The following is a 21,674-nucleotide window of genomic DNA, read 5'->3' on the forward strand; positions in this document are numbered from 1 at the left end:
ATAATACCCTCTAGTTCCAACCACATCATTGCAAATGGCAAGATTTCTTTTTTTTCTTTGATAGCTGCATAATATTCCATTGTCAGTCTCATTCAAAGAAACTTTCTCACCTCCTACTGTCCTACCTTACCAGCCGCCTTTAGGTTCTTTTGACAACAAACATAATTACTCCACAGTCCATGCTGTGACTTTCTACCTCTAACACTCTTCTCTCCAGTGCTCCACCATAGTTAACTGATTCACAGTTCACATTCTTTGAGTCTCCATTTAAACATGTAGAGAAGGCTTTCCTTCATTCAAGCTAAAGAAGGGCTCCCTATTACTCTCATAATCTCCAGGGTTTTTTTTCCCCCATTACATTTATTATATATTTGTAATTATTATATTTATAGACTGGTTTATGTCTTTCTCTTCTGTTAATTAGATTTTAAGCTTCATTGATAGGAACTATACTATTTATATACCCAGTTCCTCATGACGCTTGGCATTTAAGATGTTCAACAAATTTATTAAATGAAGAACTGAAATGAATCAACAAAAAAATACCTTGGAAGCAAGCAGTGATCACCTAGGGGCAGTGTAGTATAAAAGAGTATTTTTATTAAAGGGATAGACAGATGAGCCCACAAAGGACAGTACTATCCACACTACTACTTATGGCACTTTTTAGGCCATTTATATTATAGTATACATCTAATCTCCTGCATCAAATTATGAATCCCTGAATGGACAGCTAGAATCAGTCTGATTATAAATACAAGTGATGCTACTTCCGACATTTTTAACTCTTGAGCAAGTTGCTTCAGTAAATCTAAGACTTAATTACAAAATTAGAGTAACAAAATCTGCTTCACAGGATGGCTATAAGGAGTAGAAGAAAGAAGCGCCTGGGTGGCTCAGTCGGTTGAGCGTCTGCTTTCAGCTCGGGTCATGATCAGGAGGTCCTGGGATGGAGCCCAATGTTGGGCTCCCTGCTCAGCGGGGAGTTTGCTTCTCCCTCTCCTTCTGCCCCTCCCCCTGGCTTGTGCTCTCTAGCTCTCACTCATTCTCTCTCAAATAAATAAAATTAAAAAAAAAAGTGAAATATGTAAAAAATTATAGTAAATGTCAAGACATAACAAATGTTATGTTGTTTTTATCTCCATACACAGTAGAATCTCATCTTTCTCAGAGTATGTTCTAAAGTCTGTAGGGCATAAACAATATTGCCAAATGGTTCTTTAGGTCTTTAAATCACCTATAAAATACAACATTTGTGGTTTTGTATATACAGGGTTCTCTGAAGGTCCCAATACCGAAGTTTTTCCTTCTGAATTGAAAAGGACTGCTTTCTATGATTGGAACCCCAAATGAAGTTGTTGGATTATGTTTAGGGGTCATATTAAAATAAGAAAAACAACCACTGTTTTTGTTGGCTAGCCACATATAGAGCCACATGTGAGTTAAAAATGAGCATGTGCAGGCGCCTGGGTGGCTCAGTCGTTAAGTGTCTGCCTTCGGCTCAGGTCATGATCTCAGGGTCCTGGGATCGAGCCCCACATCAGGCTCCCTGCTCCACGGGAAGCCTGCTTCTCCCTCTCCCACTCCCCCTGCTTGTGTTCCCTCTCTTGCTGTGTCTCTCTCTGTCAAATAAATAAATAAAATCTTTAAAAAACAATGAGCATGTGCCACTAACTATATCTTCCTACAAGCCTAACGTGTACTCCACAAATGTTACATTAACAAAAGACCTTTATCAATTTCTAACTTAAGGTTTAAATATAAAAAATAAAACCCCAGGGACACCTGGGTGGCTCAGTCAGTTAAGTGTCTGCCTTCGGCCCAAGTCAGGATCTCGGGCTCTTTGGGTCGAGCCCTGTGTCAGGCTCCCTGCTCAGTAGGAGTCTGCTTCTCCCTCCCCCTCCCATGCTCTCTCCCTCTCTCAAAAAAAAAATAAAATCTTTAAAAAGACAAATGAATAAAATAAAATCCCAAGAGTGCTTGAAGGAAACCACTGTAAATATTACCATCTTGGTGGAAAAAAACCTAAGCATGACACCAAAGACTGAAAGCCATAAAATAGTTTTTGCTCAAATAGATAAAAAAATAAAAATTTTATATACTCCACCCCACATCAGTATAAACAATGTTAAAAAAAAAAAAAGGAAAATAACTGCAACATCTGAGGAAGAGTGAAAATCACTCCAAAACAAAAATCAGCAAATATATGCAGGCAAATTACAAAAGAATCAGTACAAGCCGACAGCCCTACCTGAAAACAATGTATGCAATACATCAAAGTGCTAGTGAGGATGTGAAAAATATGGAATTCATAAACAGTGCTGGTAGATGCATAAAATGGTACAACCATATTGGAAAACTCGCATTTTCAAACATGCACCTACCTCACAACCTAGCAATTTCACCTTTATATATCCAAGAAAAGTGCTTGTATCCACAATAATACCTGTCCACTGACAAGTGAATGTATAAGCAAACTGTGGTACAATTCATACAATGAAATACTATACAATTACTTAAAAAAATAAAGCCCAACTACGGAATCAAGCAATAATATGGATCTCAAAAAACATGTTAAGAAGCTAGACTACTTGGTACATGCCATGTGATCCTATTTATATGAAGTTCAAAGACAGGCAAATCTAATCTATAGTTAACAGAAGTCAGAATAATGGTAACCTGAAGGAGGAAAGGTATTAATTGGGAAGAGTCTCAAAGGAAAGTTCTAAGCCAATAGAGATGTTATATAAATTTTGATCTGGGGTGCCTGGGTGGCTCAGTAGTTAAGCATCTGCCTTTGGCTCGAGTCACGGTCCCGGGATGCTGGGATCGAGTCCCATGTCGCAGGGGAAGGGGGTGTCCCTGCTCGGTGGGGGGGTCTGCTTCTCCCTCTGCCCCTCCTCCCACTTTATCTCTCAATCTCTCTCTCTCAAATAAATAAAAATATTAAAACAATTTTTTTTGATCTGGATAATGGTACCTAGGTAAAAATGGACTGAGCTGTACATATATTTGAGCTTGGTATCATATGTAAATTATCCCTCAATTAAAAAAAAAATCAACAAGACTACTTTTACCTGAATATTTACAGCAGCATTATTCGTAATAGCCCAAAAGTGGAAACAACCCACCAAGTGCACCAAATGATGAATGGATAAGCAAAATGTGGCATATCCATACACATGATGAAGTATTATTTTGTAGTAAAAAGAATGAAGTATGTGTGAACCTTAAAAATACACTGTGTGAAAGAAGCCAGGACCCAAGGACTGAGGGTGTGCAGAAGGCAGAAAAGGGGAATGGTAACAGGTATGGAGTTTCTTTTCGGGGTGATGAAAATGTTCTAAAGTTTGTGGTGATGGTTGCATAACTGAATATACTAAAAAACACTGAACTGGAGGGGGCACCTGGGTGGCTCAGTCAGTTAAACGTCTGCCTTTGGCTCAAGGTCATGAACGCAGGGTCCTAGGATGGAGAACCACATCAGGCTCCCTGCTCAGCAGAGACTCTGCTTCTCCCTCTCACCCTACCCCAGCTCATGCGCCCAGCCTCTTAAAATAAAAAAGATTTCATTTATTTATTTGAGAGAGAGAGAGTGTATAAGCAGGGAGTGGCAGGCAGAGGGAGAGGGAGAAGCAGGCTCCCTGCTGAGCAAGGACCCAGGTCTGGACCCAGGGTTTGATCCCAGGATGCTGGGATCATGACCAGAGCCGAAGGCAGACGCTTAAGTGACTGAGCCACCTAGGCGCCCCAATAAAATCTTAAAACAACAACAACAAAAACAACCACTGAACTGGATACTTTAAGTGGTTGAATTCAATAAAGTTATAAAAAAAATCAACAAAACTAAACTATGAAAATAAGTACTTATTTTACTACTCTTCTAAGTCACTTTGCCTTCAAAAATACACAAGTACAAATCTAAAAAGTGCAACTGAGGAAAAAGTGTTACTTTCAGCCAGCTGAGCTAGACCAAGGGGTAAGAAAGAAAGGATGTTTCTTTTTTTTCCCAAAGATTTTACTTATTTGTTAGAGAGAGGGAGGGAGAGAGAGTGCATGAGAGCAGGAACACAAGCAGGGGGAGCGGGAGAGGGAGAAGCAGGCTCCCCACTGAACAGGGAGCCCAACTCAGGGCTTGATCCCAGGACCCTGGGATCATAACCTAAGCCGAAGGCAGATGCTTAACGACTGAGCCACCCAGGCACCCCAGGAAAGGATGTTTTGACAGCAGAAATCACACAAGCAAATTCAACCTGGGATATCTATGGACTTGCCCCATACAAATTTCCATCTAGCTGAAATCCCCCTAATGCCTTCTATTCTCCCAAAGTAACAAACGAACCTAAAGTAATACTAAATATCAGACATGAGATTCTCAAGAAAATTCTGAAGGAAAGTAGATTAGCAATCACCTAGGCCTGGGATATGAGATTAAACTGGAAGGAGGGATTAGTGTGCGTGGGTGGCTCAGTCAGTGAAGTGTCTGCCCTTCGGCTCAGGTCATGATCCCAGGGTCCTGGGATCAAGCCCCGCTTTGGGCTCCCCGTTCAGTGGGGAGCCTGCTTCTCCCTCTCCCTCTGTCCCCCGGCTTGTGCTCTCACTCTCACTCTATCTCAAATAAAATCTTAAAAAAAATAAAAGTAAAAAAATAAACTGGAAGGAGAGATCTTACAGGGATAATGAAAATATTCCAAAACTAGATTGTAGGGACGCCTGGGTGGCTTAGTCGATTAAGCGTCTGCCTTCGGCTCAGGTCATGATCCCAGGGTCCTGGGATGAGTCCCATACCCACCCAGTTCCTTGCTCAGCAGTGAGCCTGCTTCTCCCTATACCTGCCGAGTCCCCTGCTTGTGCTCTGACAAATAAATAAATAAAATCTTAAAAAAAAAAAAAACTAGATTGTGGTGATGGTGGTACAATTTGCTAAATCTAAAAATCACTGAGTTTCACTTAAAACAGGTATATTTTATGGCATGTAAATTATACCTCAATAAAGTTTAAAAATGAAGAAAAAAGATCACGAATCGGTACAATTATAAAACAGATCAAATAAAGATACACATTAACTGTTCAAACAGGAAAACTTATACTTTTAAGCACTAGGTTATCTCTAATAACTTTCTGGCATTCTTGGGTATAGCAAACTATAACACATTTAAAAAGAATTTCTATCACATAGTAACTACTAAATTTATCATATGTTGAAAAGACCTTCATATTGTAAAGTAATTTAAAAGATAAATGTAAGTAAAAATATCTCTAGCATCAATCTTTATCACAAAAACTCCTAAAAATCTGAGTAATTATGGTATTATTCTCAACAGTTTGGCAAACACTGACATAGACCTCAAGATGCTACAATAAATCTTTTAGAGTATGAGTTAAAGTATAAATGCAAACTCTAGATGTTGGCACTAATTATAGGCCCTTCTTCAAGCTCCTAGAGAACTGAAGCAACAAATGGGTCATTATACATCATTAAGTAGAGCTAAAATTGCTAAGACTCAAGTTTAAAAGCTGCTAACCATAACACAAAACTACCTTTCTAGACAACTTCTTACATTCTCATTATTTGTCATTAACCCAGATAATTCAACATTCACCCTTAATCAATTTCATCAAAATTCTTCAACAGCCACAACTCCATCTCCCTTTCCTTTACCTCCACTCCACCTACTGGTACTTAAAATGTGTCAGACACTACAAAGATAAAAGATCACTGTAAGATAGGTTGGAGTAGGGGCGCCTGGGTGGCTCAGTCGGTTAAGCGTCTGCCTTTGGCTCAGGTCATGATCTAAGGGTCCTGGGATCGAGTCCCGCATCGGGCTCCCTGCTCAGTGGGGAGTCTGCTTCTCCCTCTGCCTCTGCCCCTCCTCTCCTTGTACTCTCTCACTCTCAAATAAATAAATCTTAAAAAAAAAAAAAAGATAGGTTGGAGTATTACTAATTCTAACTGGACTAACAGGTAAAATTTTAAGTTAGATCCTAAAGGATTTAAACCCATAGAGATGGGGAGAAAAGATTTTTAAAAGGAAAAGAAGTATGGGTTATATTTTTTTAAGGTTTTATTTGATTTGATTTATTTGTCAGAGAGAGCATAAGGAGGAGTAGCAGGCAGAGGGAGAGCGCTCTTTCTCAATAATCTTTAAAAAAAATTTTTACACAATCAGATAAGGAAGGTAAGTTTTTAAAGCAGTATCAAGGATGTAATTCTAAGATAGATGACTATAAAGCATCACAGGTAGTAATAGGCCTGAAAAACTTCTACTCCATGGGCAGCCTTCCCCCACTCCCCAAAATAAGTCTAACTTCATGGAAGAAAAAAATGGAAAATACACATACCCACATAAACAAATTTCCCTTGACCCTACCAACCCTATTGACCTACAGTCCTATTCCCATTCCCTTACCAGCATTCTACTCACTAACACTGTATTCAGAAAATTGCTTTCTCCAAGGTTACCAATATTTTAAAAGCTTTTCCCCCAAAAAAGCCTTCATTCTGTTTTAACCTCCCTCATTTAGAAATGTCAACCACCCTTTCTTTTTCTAATAGCTTTTTACTTATTACGGAAGTAATTCATGTTCACTAGTAGAAAATCTATGAAAATCAATGGAAACTAAATTACCTACAACCAACCTTCTTACTTAAAATTCCTTTTCTTGGCTCCCTCCTACTTTTGTGCACAATTCTCCAGTCTCCTTTTTCCTGTTTCTCAAAGTTCCAAAAATGTGCATGGCCAACAGTGAAGCACTCCAGTCCACCCTACACCTCTTGATCATACTCGCTTCCTCTCAATTTACCAAGGAAAATTAACTTTGCCATTGTTGCTTTCTCTCCTAACCTTCAATTCCACATTCCCTATTGCCTGCTATACATTTTCTATCTGATGTTTACCAGCTCCTCAAACCCGACTTAAAACTTAAGTCACGTTTTCTCCAATATGTTTCCCCTCCGGACCCACATTTTTCAATGTAATTACCTAATGTCAATATCTTTTATAGCTAACTCTTTAAGAAGTAACTTTTTATTATTTCTCTCCATTGGAATGCAACCAAAGAGCTTCAATTAGCTACTGTACTTTATACTATTTATAAGGAAAAAGGCATAAGGGCACTGTGACATCAAAGTACATTAATGAATACAACCGGATAATTTCAAGAGCAAAGGGATTTCTAACTTTTCTGTTTTACTAAAGAATTTGACAAAGACAGGGGTGCCTTGGTAGGGCAGTCGGTTAAGCATCTGACTCTTGGTTTCAGCTCAGGCGGTGATCTCAGTGTGATAAAGAGCTGACAGTCTGCTTAAGATTCTCTCTCCTTCTCCCTTTCTCCCCTCCCCACCTCTCACACGCTCTAAACAAACAAATCTTAAAAAAAAAAAAAAAAAGAATTTGACAAATACTATCCCTATTTCATCTACATGAAATATTAGGCATAGTGAGGTTAAATCATCATAGTGACAGAATCAGGACCAGGCTTGAGGCTCTTCATTATGTCTTCCAGCTTTTCATTAAATAGTGGTTAATACTTAAATGATTTTCAACCAAGAAGTTTAAAATAACTTCTTAATTACAAATTATTTAGGTAACCAAAAGAAAAAACCCACTTTAAATCAAACTCATCATTAATGTGCCACTGACAGAAGCAAACAGTAAGTAAAATAATATATACATCTACTATATCTGAAAAAGAAATTTTCTTGGGGCGCCTGGGTGGCTCAGTCGTTAAGCGTCTGCCTTCGGCTCAGGTCATGATCCCAGCGGTCCTGGGATCGAGTCCCACATCGGGCTCCCTGCTCAGTGGGAAACCTGCTTCTCCCTCTCCCACTCCCCCTGCTTGTGTTCCCTCTCTCGCTCTCTCTGTCAAATAAATAAAACCTTTAAAAAAAATAAAATTTTCTTATAAATATTAATATGGTGATATCTTTTTCAGATCTTTCACATGCTATGTCACTGAATAACTTCCTGTGTAAGAACCAAAGTATCCAGGGACTTTCCCTCTCCCAAATTCAAAACAGTTATCTACTTAGAGATATTCCTAATTAAGGAATGTTACCTGCTCAGACCACAGACTAGTCTGTCTTCCAAAAATATACATTATATTCTCATAAATATTTTGCTGAATTTCTAGACATGCCAAACTGTACTATAAACATGCCATCATTTTGCACTTTTCCAGACCTAACATTTTTATTAATTGAACATTTCATAAGTCCTTTAATAAAACAAAACCAAATTCACCACTTACAAATAAAATATATCACTTACAGCAGTAATTGTAATCATCTGTGAAAATCCTAGAAGTCACTTAAGTAATTTATGAGTTTAAAAGGTAAACACAAAGTATCAAGAAACTTAGCAAAGCTAAGTCCACTTCTTCACATAAAGCATGTGAGAAGCTTTTCTATCTACATAACCATTTTAAAGCACATTAAGCTTAGGAACTGAAGGTTTAAAAGGCTCCTAGGTAAGCCTTCTAATTCTATTGAGAGCATTTTTCTTGCTGCAAGTATAAGAGGGGAAAGAATACTGATGCTAAGATCATATCTGCCTTAAGCAAAGTCAGATTAAATAGTCTCCTTATCCAAAACTTACACATAGCTCTATTAAAAGTCCCAACCACATGCACTTGTGAGGGCTGTGTGACTATGAAACTCCAGAAAGGCAGGAAATCATGAATTTCTTCTATCAAGCACTCAGCTCAGTGCCTATCATAAAGACATTTACTATTAAATGAACCAAGGGGGCCTGGGTGGTGCAGTCGCTGAAGTGCCTGACTCTTAAGTTTCGGATCAATTCACGATCTCAGGGTCATTAGATTGAACCTGGAGTCAGGCTCGAGTAGGCTTAAGATTCTCTAACCCTCTCCCTCTCCCTCTGTCCCTCCCCTGCTCTCTGTCTCTCTCAAATTAAAAAAAAAAAAAAAAAAAAAACAGATTGGGAACTGTTATTCGGAATAAACATTTCAAAAAAATTTTTCCTGACATTACATTTTAATTTATTTATTTGAGAGTGAGGGAGAGAGAACACACAAGTGGGGGTGGCGGGGCAGAAGGAGAGGAAGAGGGAGAAGCAGACTCCCTGCTGAGCAGGGAGCCCGATGCAATGCGGGGCTCCATCCCAGGACCCTGGGATCATGACCTGAGCCTAAGGCAGATGCTTAACTGACTGAGCCACCCAGGCGCCCCTCCTGACATTACATTTAAAACTTCAGTTCAAATGTAAGCTTCATGAGAGAGAGGATTCTATCTTGTGTACAGTATCGGATCCCCAGAATAAAGATAGAATTTGCCATATGATAGGCAAATATTCTTAAAATATTTGAAAACAATCAGAAACAATTAGTTGTTGAGTGTCCATTCTCAGCTAACACTCCAAGATTAAAAAAAAAAAATCTTCATCTACAGATTCTATTCCCAATGGAGATAAGCTCAAAGTCCATGAACTTTTAGAGTAGAAGAGACAGCAATTATCTAGTTCAAATAAAAATAGTTAAAAATTAAGGAATACATAAAACTAGGTGTTAAAAAGGTGAGCTTTCAGTTTACAAAGTATCACAGAAGGTCAGAGTAGGAAAAGATGGCATTTAAGATGGGATTAATGAGATTTGTGAATAGGAAAACTTTTAGTTTTAGGTGATAAGAGCTTAACAGGAGAGGTGGGCAGCATGAGCAAAGGTTTGTACAGAAAGGTTTCCACTGAAGAACACTGACAGTGAAAGCAGGAAGAATGCAGAAAAACTAATGTCTATTGTAATCTGCCAAAAACCTTCAGAGATGTCTTAACTTTATCTTATAAATGAAGAAACAAGTATTTGAGTGAGTGAGAGTAGGAAGTAGCAAATAGTCTCTGGAAACATAATAATTAATGTTGAATGAATACCAAATGTCATATATTTTACATTTCCAAAACAAAAAAATTTTTTTGTTGTTTTAAAGACTTTATTTATTTGAGAGTGAGTGAGAGAGCACAACCAGGGGAAGGAGCAGAGGGAAAGGGAGAAGCAGATTCTCCTGCTGAGCAGAGAGCCCAACACCGGGTTCCATCCCAGGATCCTGGGATCATGACCTGAGCTGAAGGCAGTCGCTTGACTGACTGAGCCACCCAGGCGCCCCCAAAACCAAAATTTTTAGAACTGTACTTCTACATATACAGAAGTCAATTAATCTCAAAGCATATAATTTAAATGACAAATGAGATTCCTGTACACAAATCTACTTTAAAGACTGAAAGACATTTTTATTACACAAGTTCTTATTTCTCTTTGCATACAATATTTACTGAGAGTCCATAGTGTGCCAGGCACTGTGCTTATAATTGTGCCAATTTTCATGTTACAATAAGCTATCTACTAATGATCTCAGTGTTCAAATAGGCACTTGTGTTCCTTCTCCATTAGTGCTGATCATTTTCCACTGAAATATACACTATAGTTAGACTGAGACAGAAAAAATGTATGGCATGGTAGATGGGTTAATCAATTGGCACTTATGCAGTAATTCAAATAACCTGGAGAGAACTTAGTAGGTGCCAAACTTTCCTGAATTTTTTACATGCATCATCTCCCTCAACCCACATGACACTATGACATACATACTATTACTACTTTAATTTTTACGTAAGGAAAATGATGCTTAGAAGTTAAATAACTTTCGTAATATCCCCCAGCTAGTACAGAACGCTTCATAGTTAAAAAAAAAAAATCAAATAACTAAGGGGGTTTTCAATTATGTTTCCAAGGAACCTTGTACTTTTTATTGGTTTTCTCCAGCCTTTGAGGCAAAGCTTGTTACATGAAGATATTTCAAATTGGGAAATGACGATCTCTCGGGTCTCGCTACCAAGATGACCAAGAAAAGAAGGAATAATGGTCGTGCCAAAAAGGGCCGCGGCCACGTGCAGCCTATTCGCTGCACCAACTGCGCCCGTTGTGTGCCCAAGGATAAGGCCATTAAGAAGTTCGTTATACGGAACATAGTAGAGGCTGCCGCCGTCAGGGACATTTCCGAAGCGAGCGTCTTCGACGCCTATGTGCTTCCCAAGCTGTATGTGAAACTACATTATTGTGTGAGTTGTGCCATTCACAGCAAGGTAGTCAGGAATCGCTCTCGTGAAGCACGGAAGGACCGAACACCCCCACCCCGATTTAGACCTGCAGGTGCTGCCCCACGACCTCCACCAAAGCCCATGTAAGGAGCTAAGTCCTTAAGGACTGAAGAAAAGCTGTTCTCCAGAAAAAAAATAAATGGCGATTACACTTCAAAAAAAAAAAAAAAAATTGGGAAATGACAACGTGATCAAAAAATGTTAACAGAAATTAGAAAAAAAAAGGATCAAAATTCGTGCTATGCTACTGAGTAATTCAGTGGGGAATACTAAAATTTATCTTTTTTTTTTTTTAAAGATTTTATTTACTTGGGGCACCTGGGTGGCTCAGTCGGTTAAGCGGCTGCCTTCGGCTCAGGTCATGATCCCAGGGTCCTGGGACTGAGCCCCACATCAGGCTCCTGGCTCAGCGGGAGGCCTGCTTCTCCCTCTCCCTTGGCCTCTCTCCCTGCTCATGCTCTCTTGCTCTCTCTCTGTATCTCTGTGTCTCAAATGAATAAATAAAATCTTTAAAAAAAAAAAAGATTTTATTTACTTGAGAGAGGGCACACGTAGGGGGAGCAGCAGGCAGAGGGATTAGCAGACTCCCCACTGAGCAGGGAGTCCAATGCAGGGCTTGATCCCAGAACCCTGGGACCATGACTGGAGCTGAAGGCAGACACTTAACTGACTGAGCCACCCAGGTGCCCTAATTTATCAAAAATATCTGCCAAAAAGAGTCCTTACTGTGGTCTCTAGCAGTCTAATGGAACTTCCTTAATTTTATCTATATGTAATATTAAAAATAAATAAATACTCTAAAAATCTTTGATTTGGGGGTGGTATAACAGAGCTAAAGCCTGTATTATTATGTTACAATTAAGTAAAGCTTAATACTGACAAAGAATTGCAGCAACAAAAGACAAAAATTCCTCACCTCGTGAAACTCAAAAATTATACTAGTGAGAATAAATAAAATATGTATGATAAACCAGTGCTACAGAGAAAAATAAATGAAGGGAGATGTAGAGTTTCTGGAGTGTTACAGTCAGGGGAACTCCTCAGTGATAACAGAGATGGTTGAATGATGACAGAAGTGAGAGATCAAATCTGGGAGATCACTGAGTAAAAGCGGATCCAAGCAGATGGAACAGTTAGGTGCAATCACTGTGAGGCAAGAGCACTTTGTTTTTTAACTAGCTGCACTATAATACTTTGATAACATTTACAATTTTTACAGTTAGTGATTACTTCACTTACCGAAGAGATTCACTCAAATGTCAATCATCTTTTTCTTTTAACTAAATGAACCAAAATATAATTTCAGCTGAATAAAAACAGTATGGAATGACTGCTTCATCTTGTCTTACCCAAAGCGAGACGAGCCTGACAGAAATAAAATGTTACTTCCTCATTCTTACTACAGTCAAGCTTCTTCATCAAGACTTATCTGGGATCTATTTCCTAAATCAAGGTTCTGCCACAAAAAAAGTCAAAGCAAGTTAAGTATTCAAATAGAAGCACTTCATTAAAATGGAATGAAGACTAGAGCTGAAAATATTCTAATTAAAAGTTACCTTAGGAAAATTACAAAAAAATTAAGGTGGAAAAATTGTAAGAAATTTGCAAAATGTAAATAGCTAACAATCACAGAAATACAGGCTAGACCACAAATTTTCTTTTGACAGAAAAGCAGTGTTCACTATTCTAGAGTATTCCAAAACCCTAACAGAAGCTTAAGAGTTAAGTAAAAAATGCTATGACTACTATTTTGATTATTCATCTTCTAAAAATCAGCTTGTGAAATATTTACCCCAGGTCTCAATTACAAGATGTCAGTGTATATAACTAGACATTCAAAACCTGCTTGAGGAATGAATGAATTTCAAATTTTTCTACAAGGGAAGCAACTCTTTTTTTCAAATAATTTTTAAAATTAATAATTACAGCACGTTTAGTCAGAAGAATAAAATCATGGTAGAGGGGCGCCTGGGTGGCTCAGTCGTTAAGCGTCCGCCTTCGGCTCAGGTCATGATCCCAGGGTCCTGGACTGAGCCCCGCATCGGGCTCCTTGCTCCATGGGAAGCCTGCTTCTCCCTCTCCCACTCCCCCTGCTTGTGTTCCCTCTCTCACTGTGTCTCTCTCTGTCAAATAAATAAAATCTTTAAAAAAATTAAAAATAAAATCATGGTAGAAATCACTGTAACTAAACTTTTAGGGTGCCTAAACTTACACATGTATTAATACTTCAGAAACAAAATAATGTTCATCTTAACCTGTGTCTATCACAAATCAAAATAAAAAGTGATCCGTAACTCCCTCCATAGTTTCATAACGGTTCAAAATGGGAATTTGTTTTAGCGCATTATTTTATATCTAAAAGAAATCTAAACTCCTCCCAAGGTGACTCTAAGCCTAAAAATTTGAGCATGGGTGGTGAGGGGTTGGGGCCTGGCTGGCTCAGTGGGTGGAGCATGGGACTCATGATCTTGGGGTCATGGGTTGGAGCCCCACCTTGGGTGCAGAGGTTACTTAATCATAGAATCTTTAAAAAAATCTTTTGAACATCACTCTTGTATGCTCTAATAACGGTTGCATTTATATATATATAAGATTTAACTTTTTTATTTTAAAATAATTTTACACTTGGGGTGCCTGGGTGGCTCAGTCATTAAGCGTTTGCCTTTGGCTCAGGTCTTGATCCCGGGGTCCTGGGATCAGGCCCCACATCCGGCTCCCTGCTCGGCGAGAGGCCGGCTTCTCCCTCTCCCACCCCCACTTCTTGTGTTCCCTCTCTCACTGTCTCTCTCTCTGTGTCAAATAAATAAATAAAATCTTTAAAGTAAAATAAAATAAATAATTTTACACTTAATTTGGCTAAACTTTGTGGGTAGTCTTCTTAAAATGTAAGTTCCTTGAGGGCAGAGATCTCTAAAAAGAGCATTGTACACTGAAGATGTCCAATTAGGAATATTCCTGTGGCTTCTGTAAAGGCAATATAAATAATGTTTTTAAATGAGTTTCCTATCAGCTAAGAGAAGCATAAAATAACTGAATTTCTACTTTAAAGAGGGACTTCTTTTTCCGTTTAAAAATAAATGTACACTGAACTTCCCTAAAGCTTCAAGACTCAGTGGGATAACAAAAGACAATTATTAACTGGCATAGGAAATTACAGGGGTCCTATTAAGAAGCCTTTAAAATACTCACTAAAATATAAAGTTACAGAAATTTAGAAACAAACAATGAAATTGAAGATAGTATAATAGTATACCCACATATTAAGGCTGTCTTCCAAAGGGTGGTCCCCCGAAAATAAAGGGAAAAAAGGGAACCAATCCTCCGCGAGTTGATAAGGAACTTGGCACGTTTCAAGGCACCCTGCCTTACACTGTCTCACCTGACTGTCACAGCAACCCCGTGGCCTAATTTTATGAATGGGAAACTCAGCATCAAAAGATTAAGCGACTTGCCCAAGGTCAGTCAAGAAAATTAGTGGTTCAGCTCTACCTAGAAGGGTGCACTTCACCTGACACTTTCTACTACACATCGCCCTGCCTCCCCGACTGAGGCATTAGCGAGTAGAACAGCGAATCTATCCTCGCCCTGCCAAAGAGGCGGGGGCTTGCCTCTGAAAGCTTTCCCTAGCCGGTCAGTCGCAGAGAATAAAGTTGTGCAGATCACCGATCAGCCCAGTGAAGTGACAACCTGACAGGCGCAGCCCCCAAAGGACCAGCTCTGCATTCCCAGGAGCCCCTCCGAACCCGGCGCCAGAGGACTGCTCCCGGAAACGTCTGAAAAACCTCCCAGGGAGTTTCGCCCCCTCCTGGACACGAGGAACGAGCTGGGAATGAGCCAGAGGGCGGCCGGCCACCCGAGCCAGCCATGTGTCCAGCCCGTCACGCCCGCCTCGCCTCAGCCGGCTCCTCATGCCTTGACCGCAGCCAGAGGCCCAGCTCAGGATCCGACGCAAAGGCTGCCTTGGCCGCCACCACCACCGCAGCAGCCTGAGGAGCCCTGGCGTGGCACTCGCAGTCAGGTCCCCGCCCCACCCCTCCAGTTGGGCCCCTCAGCGACGCCGTCCGCGCCTCTGGCCAGGCCCAGAGGACTCGGCCTGCCAGTCAGCCGCCCGCCCGGCGTCCTTACTTCATTGAGCTGGCGCTCCGCGGCCTCACGCAGGGCTGGGTCCATGGTGCCCCGCAGGGCCTCGATAATGGTGTTGGGGTCCATCGTAGCGCGGACTCGGTCAAACCCTGGGCTCGGGTGCTACTGGGCCAGGAATAGCGCCGCTCACTGCGCACATGGACCCACCGCGCTCCGCAGCGGCAACCGGCGCGAAAGGAAAGAGAAGCGCCAAGGCCCCGGATAGAACCTCTTCGCCTCGGCGTGGAGGCGGGAGATGCTCCAGCCACTTCCTGTCGGCGCGCGCGCGCGGGGCACCTTGGGAGATGTAGTCCGCGAGAGCTTTCCGCAGCCCACGTGTCCCTGAACTGTCGCTCCTACGGACAAGTCTTGCTTTTCAAAAAAGGAAAAATGTTCAAACTGCACAAGAAAAAATTAAAACAATCAAACGCAAAACATTTCCCATAATAATATACCCATGGTGACCGAGAGGCGAATCCGATGCAACGTGGGAAGCAATCCTTTGCTAGTAGCTTTGTAATTGAGGGTAATCTTTTGAAAAGCAGTTTGAGATGTGTTTCTAAATGCCATAAAAATGTTCATAATCTTTGCCCCAAGAATTCCCACTCATGAGACCTTATCCTAAGGAAATGACACAAAAGATTAAATGAGCTTTATGTGTGACAGGTATTATAACATTACATATTTATGATTACCAAATACTAAAAATAGGGTTTTGATTGAGTATCCAAATTTTGGTAGGAACTTTATATAAATCACCTGTAAATGCAGAATAAGACATAATCCCTATTAGAATCCCACCTTCTTTAAAACAATTATAGAAACAGTTTCAGAGAGGTTAAATAACTTGCCCAAGTTCACTTAGTAAGAAGCTGACCTACGATTTCAAATCCTAGGAGGTTTCTGTTTTGAAAGTTTTCATTCTCTTCACTGAATCACTCTGCCTTTCAAGAGAAATGTCAATATGAGGATTTTTAAGCAAATTAAAAGAATTCAATTAAATATTTCACAGCCATTAAAAATGACAAATATATACATTGTAACAACACAAAAACAGTTATGTGAGGCTGTGGCTTTGTAACATGGACAAAAACTGGGAAACAAAGCTGGCAAAAGGAATCAATTGATTTTCTAGGATGGTGAGATTTTGAGTAATTTCCTTTTATATTTGTCATCGTTGCAATAGTTATGTAAACATATTTACTTAAAATGAATCACAAATCTTCAAATGCAGCTTCTTAAAAGATCACTTACTGTTTTCAGTTTGCAGAAAGGAGAAAGGGGGCATGAAAGTCTTTCCCTGGAATAGTGGACTTTGAAATATTAATATCTCTTATATGCCAACCATTGTGCCTGGAAGTGAGGTTTATATAATTATTCCTAATTTACAAATGAAGAATCCAAGGCTCACATAAGCTACTTAAATTGTGAAAGATCATAAAATTTCCATAATATAACCTGTTGTTAGCTCTATCAGTGTACTGATACAATCTGTTTAAGAATTTCCTCTCCTTGGGGCTTCTAACTGGCTCAGTAGGAAGAACATGCGACTCTTGATCTTGGGGTCATGAACTATTGATCTTGGGGTCCTGAGTTCGAGCCCCACATTGGGTCTACACCTAGAGATTACTTAAAAATAAATAAACTTTTGGGGCGCCTGGGTGGCTCAGTCATTAAGTGTCTCCCTTTGGCTCAGGTCATGATCCCAGGGTCCTGGGATGGAGCCCTGCATCTCATCGGGCTCCCTGCCCAGCGGGAAGCCTGCTTCTCCCTCTCCCACTCCCCCTGCTTGTGTTCCTTTTCTCACTGTGTCTCTCTCTGTCAAATAAATAAATAAAATCTTTAAAAGAAATAAAAATAAAAATAAACAAATAAACTTAAAAAAATGTCCTTTCTCTTTCCATCCCTCAATTGTGAGAGCCTTAAAAATAAGGATTATGTTTTATTCACTTTTGTATCCTTATCTCCTACCATGAAGCTTAAATGTCTGCTAAGAATTCAATAAATATTTTAGTGAATAAATGAAGAAAGGAATGAATGAACTAGTGATGACTTGGTGGCTGAGTCAGAATTGAAACCTCAGTCTTCATGATTCCAACGCCAGTCCTCTTTGCACTACTACATATCTATTTTAGATTCCAGAATTGACTTGTACATTATGAAATTGTGACAATTATAGCATCGTACAATATATGTAGAAGACCTGACACATAAAAGGTGTTCCAAAAATGTTAATTCCCTTTCCCTGAAACTGAAAGGGAGAAGTGGTGGTAGGAAATACGGTTTTTACCCTACAGTACTGGGAACTGGGAACCAGCAAGTTTTGCAGAGCTAAAGCTGGAGTGGGGCCTTTGTCTCCTGCTTCAGAGAGAATAGAGTTCATAGGATGCTAGATACCATCTGGGGAGCCAGAGTTCCTTCCTTTATCCACGCAAGGAACTTGGCTCCAGGACCTATCAGAAGCTTAGCTGCGAGGTGATTAGTACACCCAACTTATCTGTAGGTTTATTATTTATTGTCAAGCCAGTGACACAGAGAATGTGACTTATATGACTGGAAATTTAGATGTGAGCTCCTCCAGGGCAGGGACCATTGTTTATCTCTTTGTGGCAAACACAGAAATGAACATATGCTCAATAAATAAATGTGTGAAGATTAAAGAAAAACGTGATACATTAGGCCAGTATAAACATAAATAGATAAACTTTGTATCTCATCACTCAATCCCAATTCCTAGTACCCCTATAGCCAATATAGATATAATGCCTTCTTGGGCAAGATTAGTCTGAGGAATTCAGAAAACTATAAAATACAAGATTTCAGAGCTGATTTTGAGCCGGAATGGAATTGGACAAAATAGAGATAAGGAACAATGCAGGGGTGACTCGGTTAACTAATCTTATAAATGATGGTTCTCTTGTTCAAACAAACAACAAAAAAAACATGTCCTCTGCAGATATGAAAGGAAAGGAGGTTTCAGGGAGTGACCATACAGCTATAATATAAGGGAACAAAAAGAATCAATTTTCCCTTTACAAACCTCCATTGGAGGCTTTTGTGGGTGAACACCAGTGATAAGGCCTTGATGATAAATATCTAGCACCCAAAGGTATCTTAAGACCTAGACTGATCTGTCTGAGGTGATTGGATTTTTGTCAAGACATTCCATAATTACTGAAGCCCCACATCCTATATAGCCTATGTTAAGTCTATTTCAGATATCCCAACATTTTAGACAAAATTTCTCATGAAATCTAGTTTTTTCAATAATGGTAATCATTATACTTGTAACTAAGTGAAATTCATTTTTACACCTTGGTAAGATTTTTACTCTAAACAATTCAAAATGGAGGGGTTAGGGTGCCTGGCTAGCTCAGTCAGTAGAGCATGATACTCTTGATCTTGGGGTGGTGAGTTCAAGCCCGACATTGGGGGTAAAGTTTACTTTAAAAATAAATAAATAAAACAAACTTTCCTGTGCAATATCCTTTCCTAGGTGTCTGCTCACTCCTGGGACCACAATGGGGGAAAAAAAGTGGGGCTTAAAAAAAAACGACAAGGAAGCTAAAAAAAGAGTGATTGATTATGTTCTGAGGCGTGTACAAACTCTTCTACCTCTAGTAAAGCTTTTATCTCACTGGCCCTCATTTTTTGTTTCCACCTGTGAAATGAGTAAATAATCCTACCCAGGCTCCCAAAATTATTCTGAAAATCAAATGAGGTTGGGAGGGGCGCCTGGGTAGCTCAGTCTTAAGCGTCTTCCTTAGGCTCCGGTCATGATCCCAGCATCAGGCTCCTTGCTCAATGGGAAGCCTGCTTCTCCCTCTCCCACTCCCCTGCTTGTGTTACCTCTCTCACTGTCTCTCTGTCAAATAAATGGATAAAATCTTTAAAAAAAAATGAGGTTGGGAAGTGCTTTGTAATTATAAAGCTCAGAACAAAAGTAAATTGTTATTGGTATTTTAAGGGAAGGGCTGAGGAGAAAGGAAAGTAAGAGGGCAAGGAAGGAGAGTTAATAGAAGGTGACGAAATGAGGACTTTCTGCAGAGCATCCTTCGTAGCAGCTATAATTCTGCACGTTCAGCAGCTTGGTGTGTAAAGCTTAGTATGTGCAAGAAAAAGTAAAAGACAATCTCATACTGAAACTGTCAAATGAAGACCATTCTTGGGGCGCCTGGGTGGCTCAGTTGGTTAAGCGACTGCCTTCGGCTCAGGTCATGATCCTGGAGTCCCGGGATCAAGTCCCGCATCGGGCTCCCTGCTTAGTGAGGAGCCTGCTTCTCCCTCTAACCCTCCCCCGTCTCATGTACTCTCTCTCTCTCTCATTCTCGCTCTCTCAAATAAATAAATAAATCTTTAAAAAAAGACCATTCTTTATTGCATTTCTTTAAATACACAGACTTACATAAAATTGGAGTTCATGCCCTAAACCATATAAACAATTTTAAAGATCAACTTCAACAAAGTATAATTTACATAAAGTTCAATGAGGGTTCACAAAGTTATACACTCACGTCACACTAACACAATCAACATATAGATTATCTCCACCAGCCCTTCCCAGTTAATCCTTATGTGTTCGGCTCTGTGCCACATACACCCACTGATGTACTTTCTATCACTATCAATTAGATTTACCTTTCCTACTGTTTCATATAAATGGAATCATGCAGTAAGTACATTTTGTGTCTGGTTTTTATGCCATGATGTTAAGGGTATCAGTAGTTCCCTCCTTGTTGCTAAATGGCAGTCTGTTACCTGATATACAACAATTATCCATTCATCTGTTAGTGGACATGCGGGTCATTTATAGGTTTTCACTATTGTGTATTAAGCTGATATGTACATTCGTGTACAAATCTGAGTATGGATATATGTTTTCATTTCTCTGGTAAATAGCTAAGAATGGAATGGTTGATTCGTATTGTTAAGTGTATATGTAATGTTATAAGAAACTGCCGAGGGTGCCTTCTGCTTGTGCTCTCTCTCTCTCTCACTCTGACAAATAACTAAATAAATATTTAAAAAACAAAACGAAAAACAAAAAACATAAGGGTGCATATATCTTTTAAAATTAGTGTTCTTGGGGGGTGCCTGGGTGCCTCAGTCGTTAAGTGTCTGCCTTTGACTCAGGTCCTGATCCCAGGGTCCTGGAATCGAATCCGGCATTGGGCTCCCTGCTCGGTGGGGTGCCTGCTTCTCCCTCCGCCTGCCACTCCCCCTGCTTGTGCTCTCTCTCTCTCTCTCTGACAAGTAAATAAATAAAGATCTTTAAAATTAGTGTCTCAAATTCTTTGGGTAAATACCCAGTAGTGGAATTACTAGATTGTATGGTAATTCTATTTTCAATTTTTTAAAGACTCTCCATACAGTTTTCCACAGTTTCTCTGTACTATCTTTGCAATCTCCTGTGAATCTATAATTGCATAATAATAAAAAGGCTTAAAAAATAATAATAATAAAAAGGCTTAAAAAATTAGATGTCATAGGGGTGCCTGGGTGGTTCAGTCAGTTAAGTGTCTGACTTTGGCTCAAGTCATGATCTCAAAGAATCCTGGTATTGAGCCCCACGTCAGGGTCCAAGCTCAGCAGAGAGCCTGCTTGAGGATTCTCTCCCTCTCCCTCTGCCCCTCCCCCCTGCCCGTTCTCTCTCTGTCTCTCTCTCATATAAATATAAAAAAAAAGATATCATAACCAGGAGAAGTCTAAGTAGATATAAATGTTAAATGCCATTCAGTATCCTAGGTGGGATCCTATAAGGAAGAAAAGACATTAGGAAAAAACTGGACATCCAAATAAAGTATGGACTTTTGTTAATAATAACGTATCAGTAGTGGTTTAATAATTGTGACAATTATATAATTGTGACATCTATATTAGTGTGGATATATGTTTTCATTTCTCTGGTAAATAGCTACGGTGTCTCAAGTTTCCCCTATTATTGACATCTATACTTGGGGCACTTTAGTCAGTTGAGCATCCAACTCTTGATCTGGACTTGGGTCATGATCTCAGGGTCTGAGATCCAGCCCTGCATTGGACTATGTGCTCAGTGGGGAGTCTGCCAGAAGATTCTCTCCGTTCCCCTCTGCCCCTCCCCCAGGTTTGCACGTGCTCTTTCTCTCTCACTCAAATAAACAAATCTTAAAAAAAAAAATAATAGGGGAAACTGGGTGTGAGGTATAGGGGAAATTTCTGTACTATCTTTGCAATAATTCTGCAAATCTACAGCTATTTTAAAATAAAGTTATTATTTAAAAATAACAAATAGGGATGCCTGGGTAGCTCAGTTGATTAAAGCCTCTGCCTTCAGCTCAGGTCATGATCCCAGAGTCCTGGGATTGAGTCCCGCACTGGGCTCCCTGCTCCATGGGCTCCCTCTGCCTGCCGCTTACCCTGCTTGTGCTCCCTCTCTCTGTCTCTCTGTCTCTGTGTCTCTCTCTC

General features: G+C 39.9%; 2 protein-coding genes across 2 annotated transcripts in view; one reads left to right on the forward strand and one right to left on the reverse strand.

Annotated features, from left to right (window-relative positions):
- The window catches only part of IPO7 (importin 7), a 56,864-nt gene extending 41,407 nt beyond the window's left edge, over positions 1–15,457 (reverse strand). The window contains exon 1 of the mRNA XM_028116793.2: positions 15,234–15,457. Coding sequence (XP_027972594.1) covers positions 15,234–15,317 — 84 coding nt within the window. The 5' untranslated portion in view covers positions 15,318–15,457. The remainder of the gene's footprint in view (positions 1–15,233) is intronic.
- LOC114219306 (small ribosomal subunit protein eS26) lies at positions 10,833–11,274 on the forward strand. Its single transcript, XM_028116794.2, has one exon. It carries the CDS (start codon positions 10,848–10,850, stop codon positions 11,193–11,195), a length of 348 nt encoding a protein of 115 aa, XP_027972595.1. The 5' UTR covers positions 10,833–10,847; the 3' UTR covers positions 11,196–11,274.
- Positions 15,458–21,674: the final 6,217 nt, after the last annotated feature.

This window comes from Eumetopias jubatus, unplaced genomic scaffold, assembly GCF_037043125.1.
Source record: "Eumetopias jubatus isolate StellerSeaLion01/CBP00866 unplaced genomic scaffold, mEumJub1_p1.0 scaffold_13, whole genome shotgun sequence".
Taxonomy (NCBI): Eukaryota; Metazoa; Chordata; class Mammalia; order Carnivora; family Otariidae; genus Eumetopias; species Eumetopias jubatus.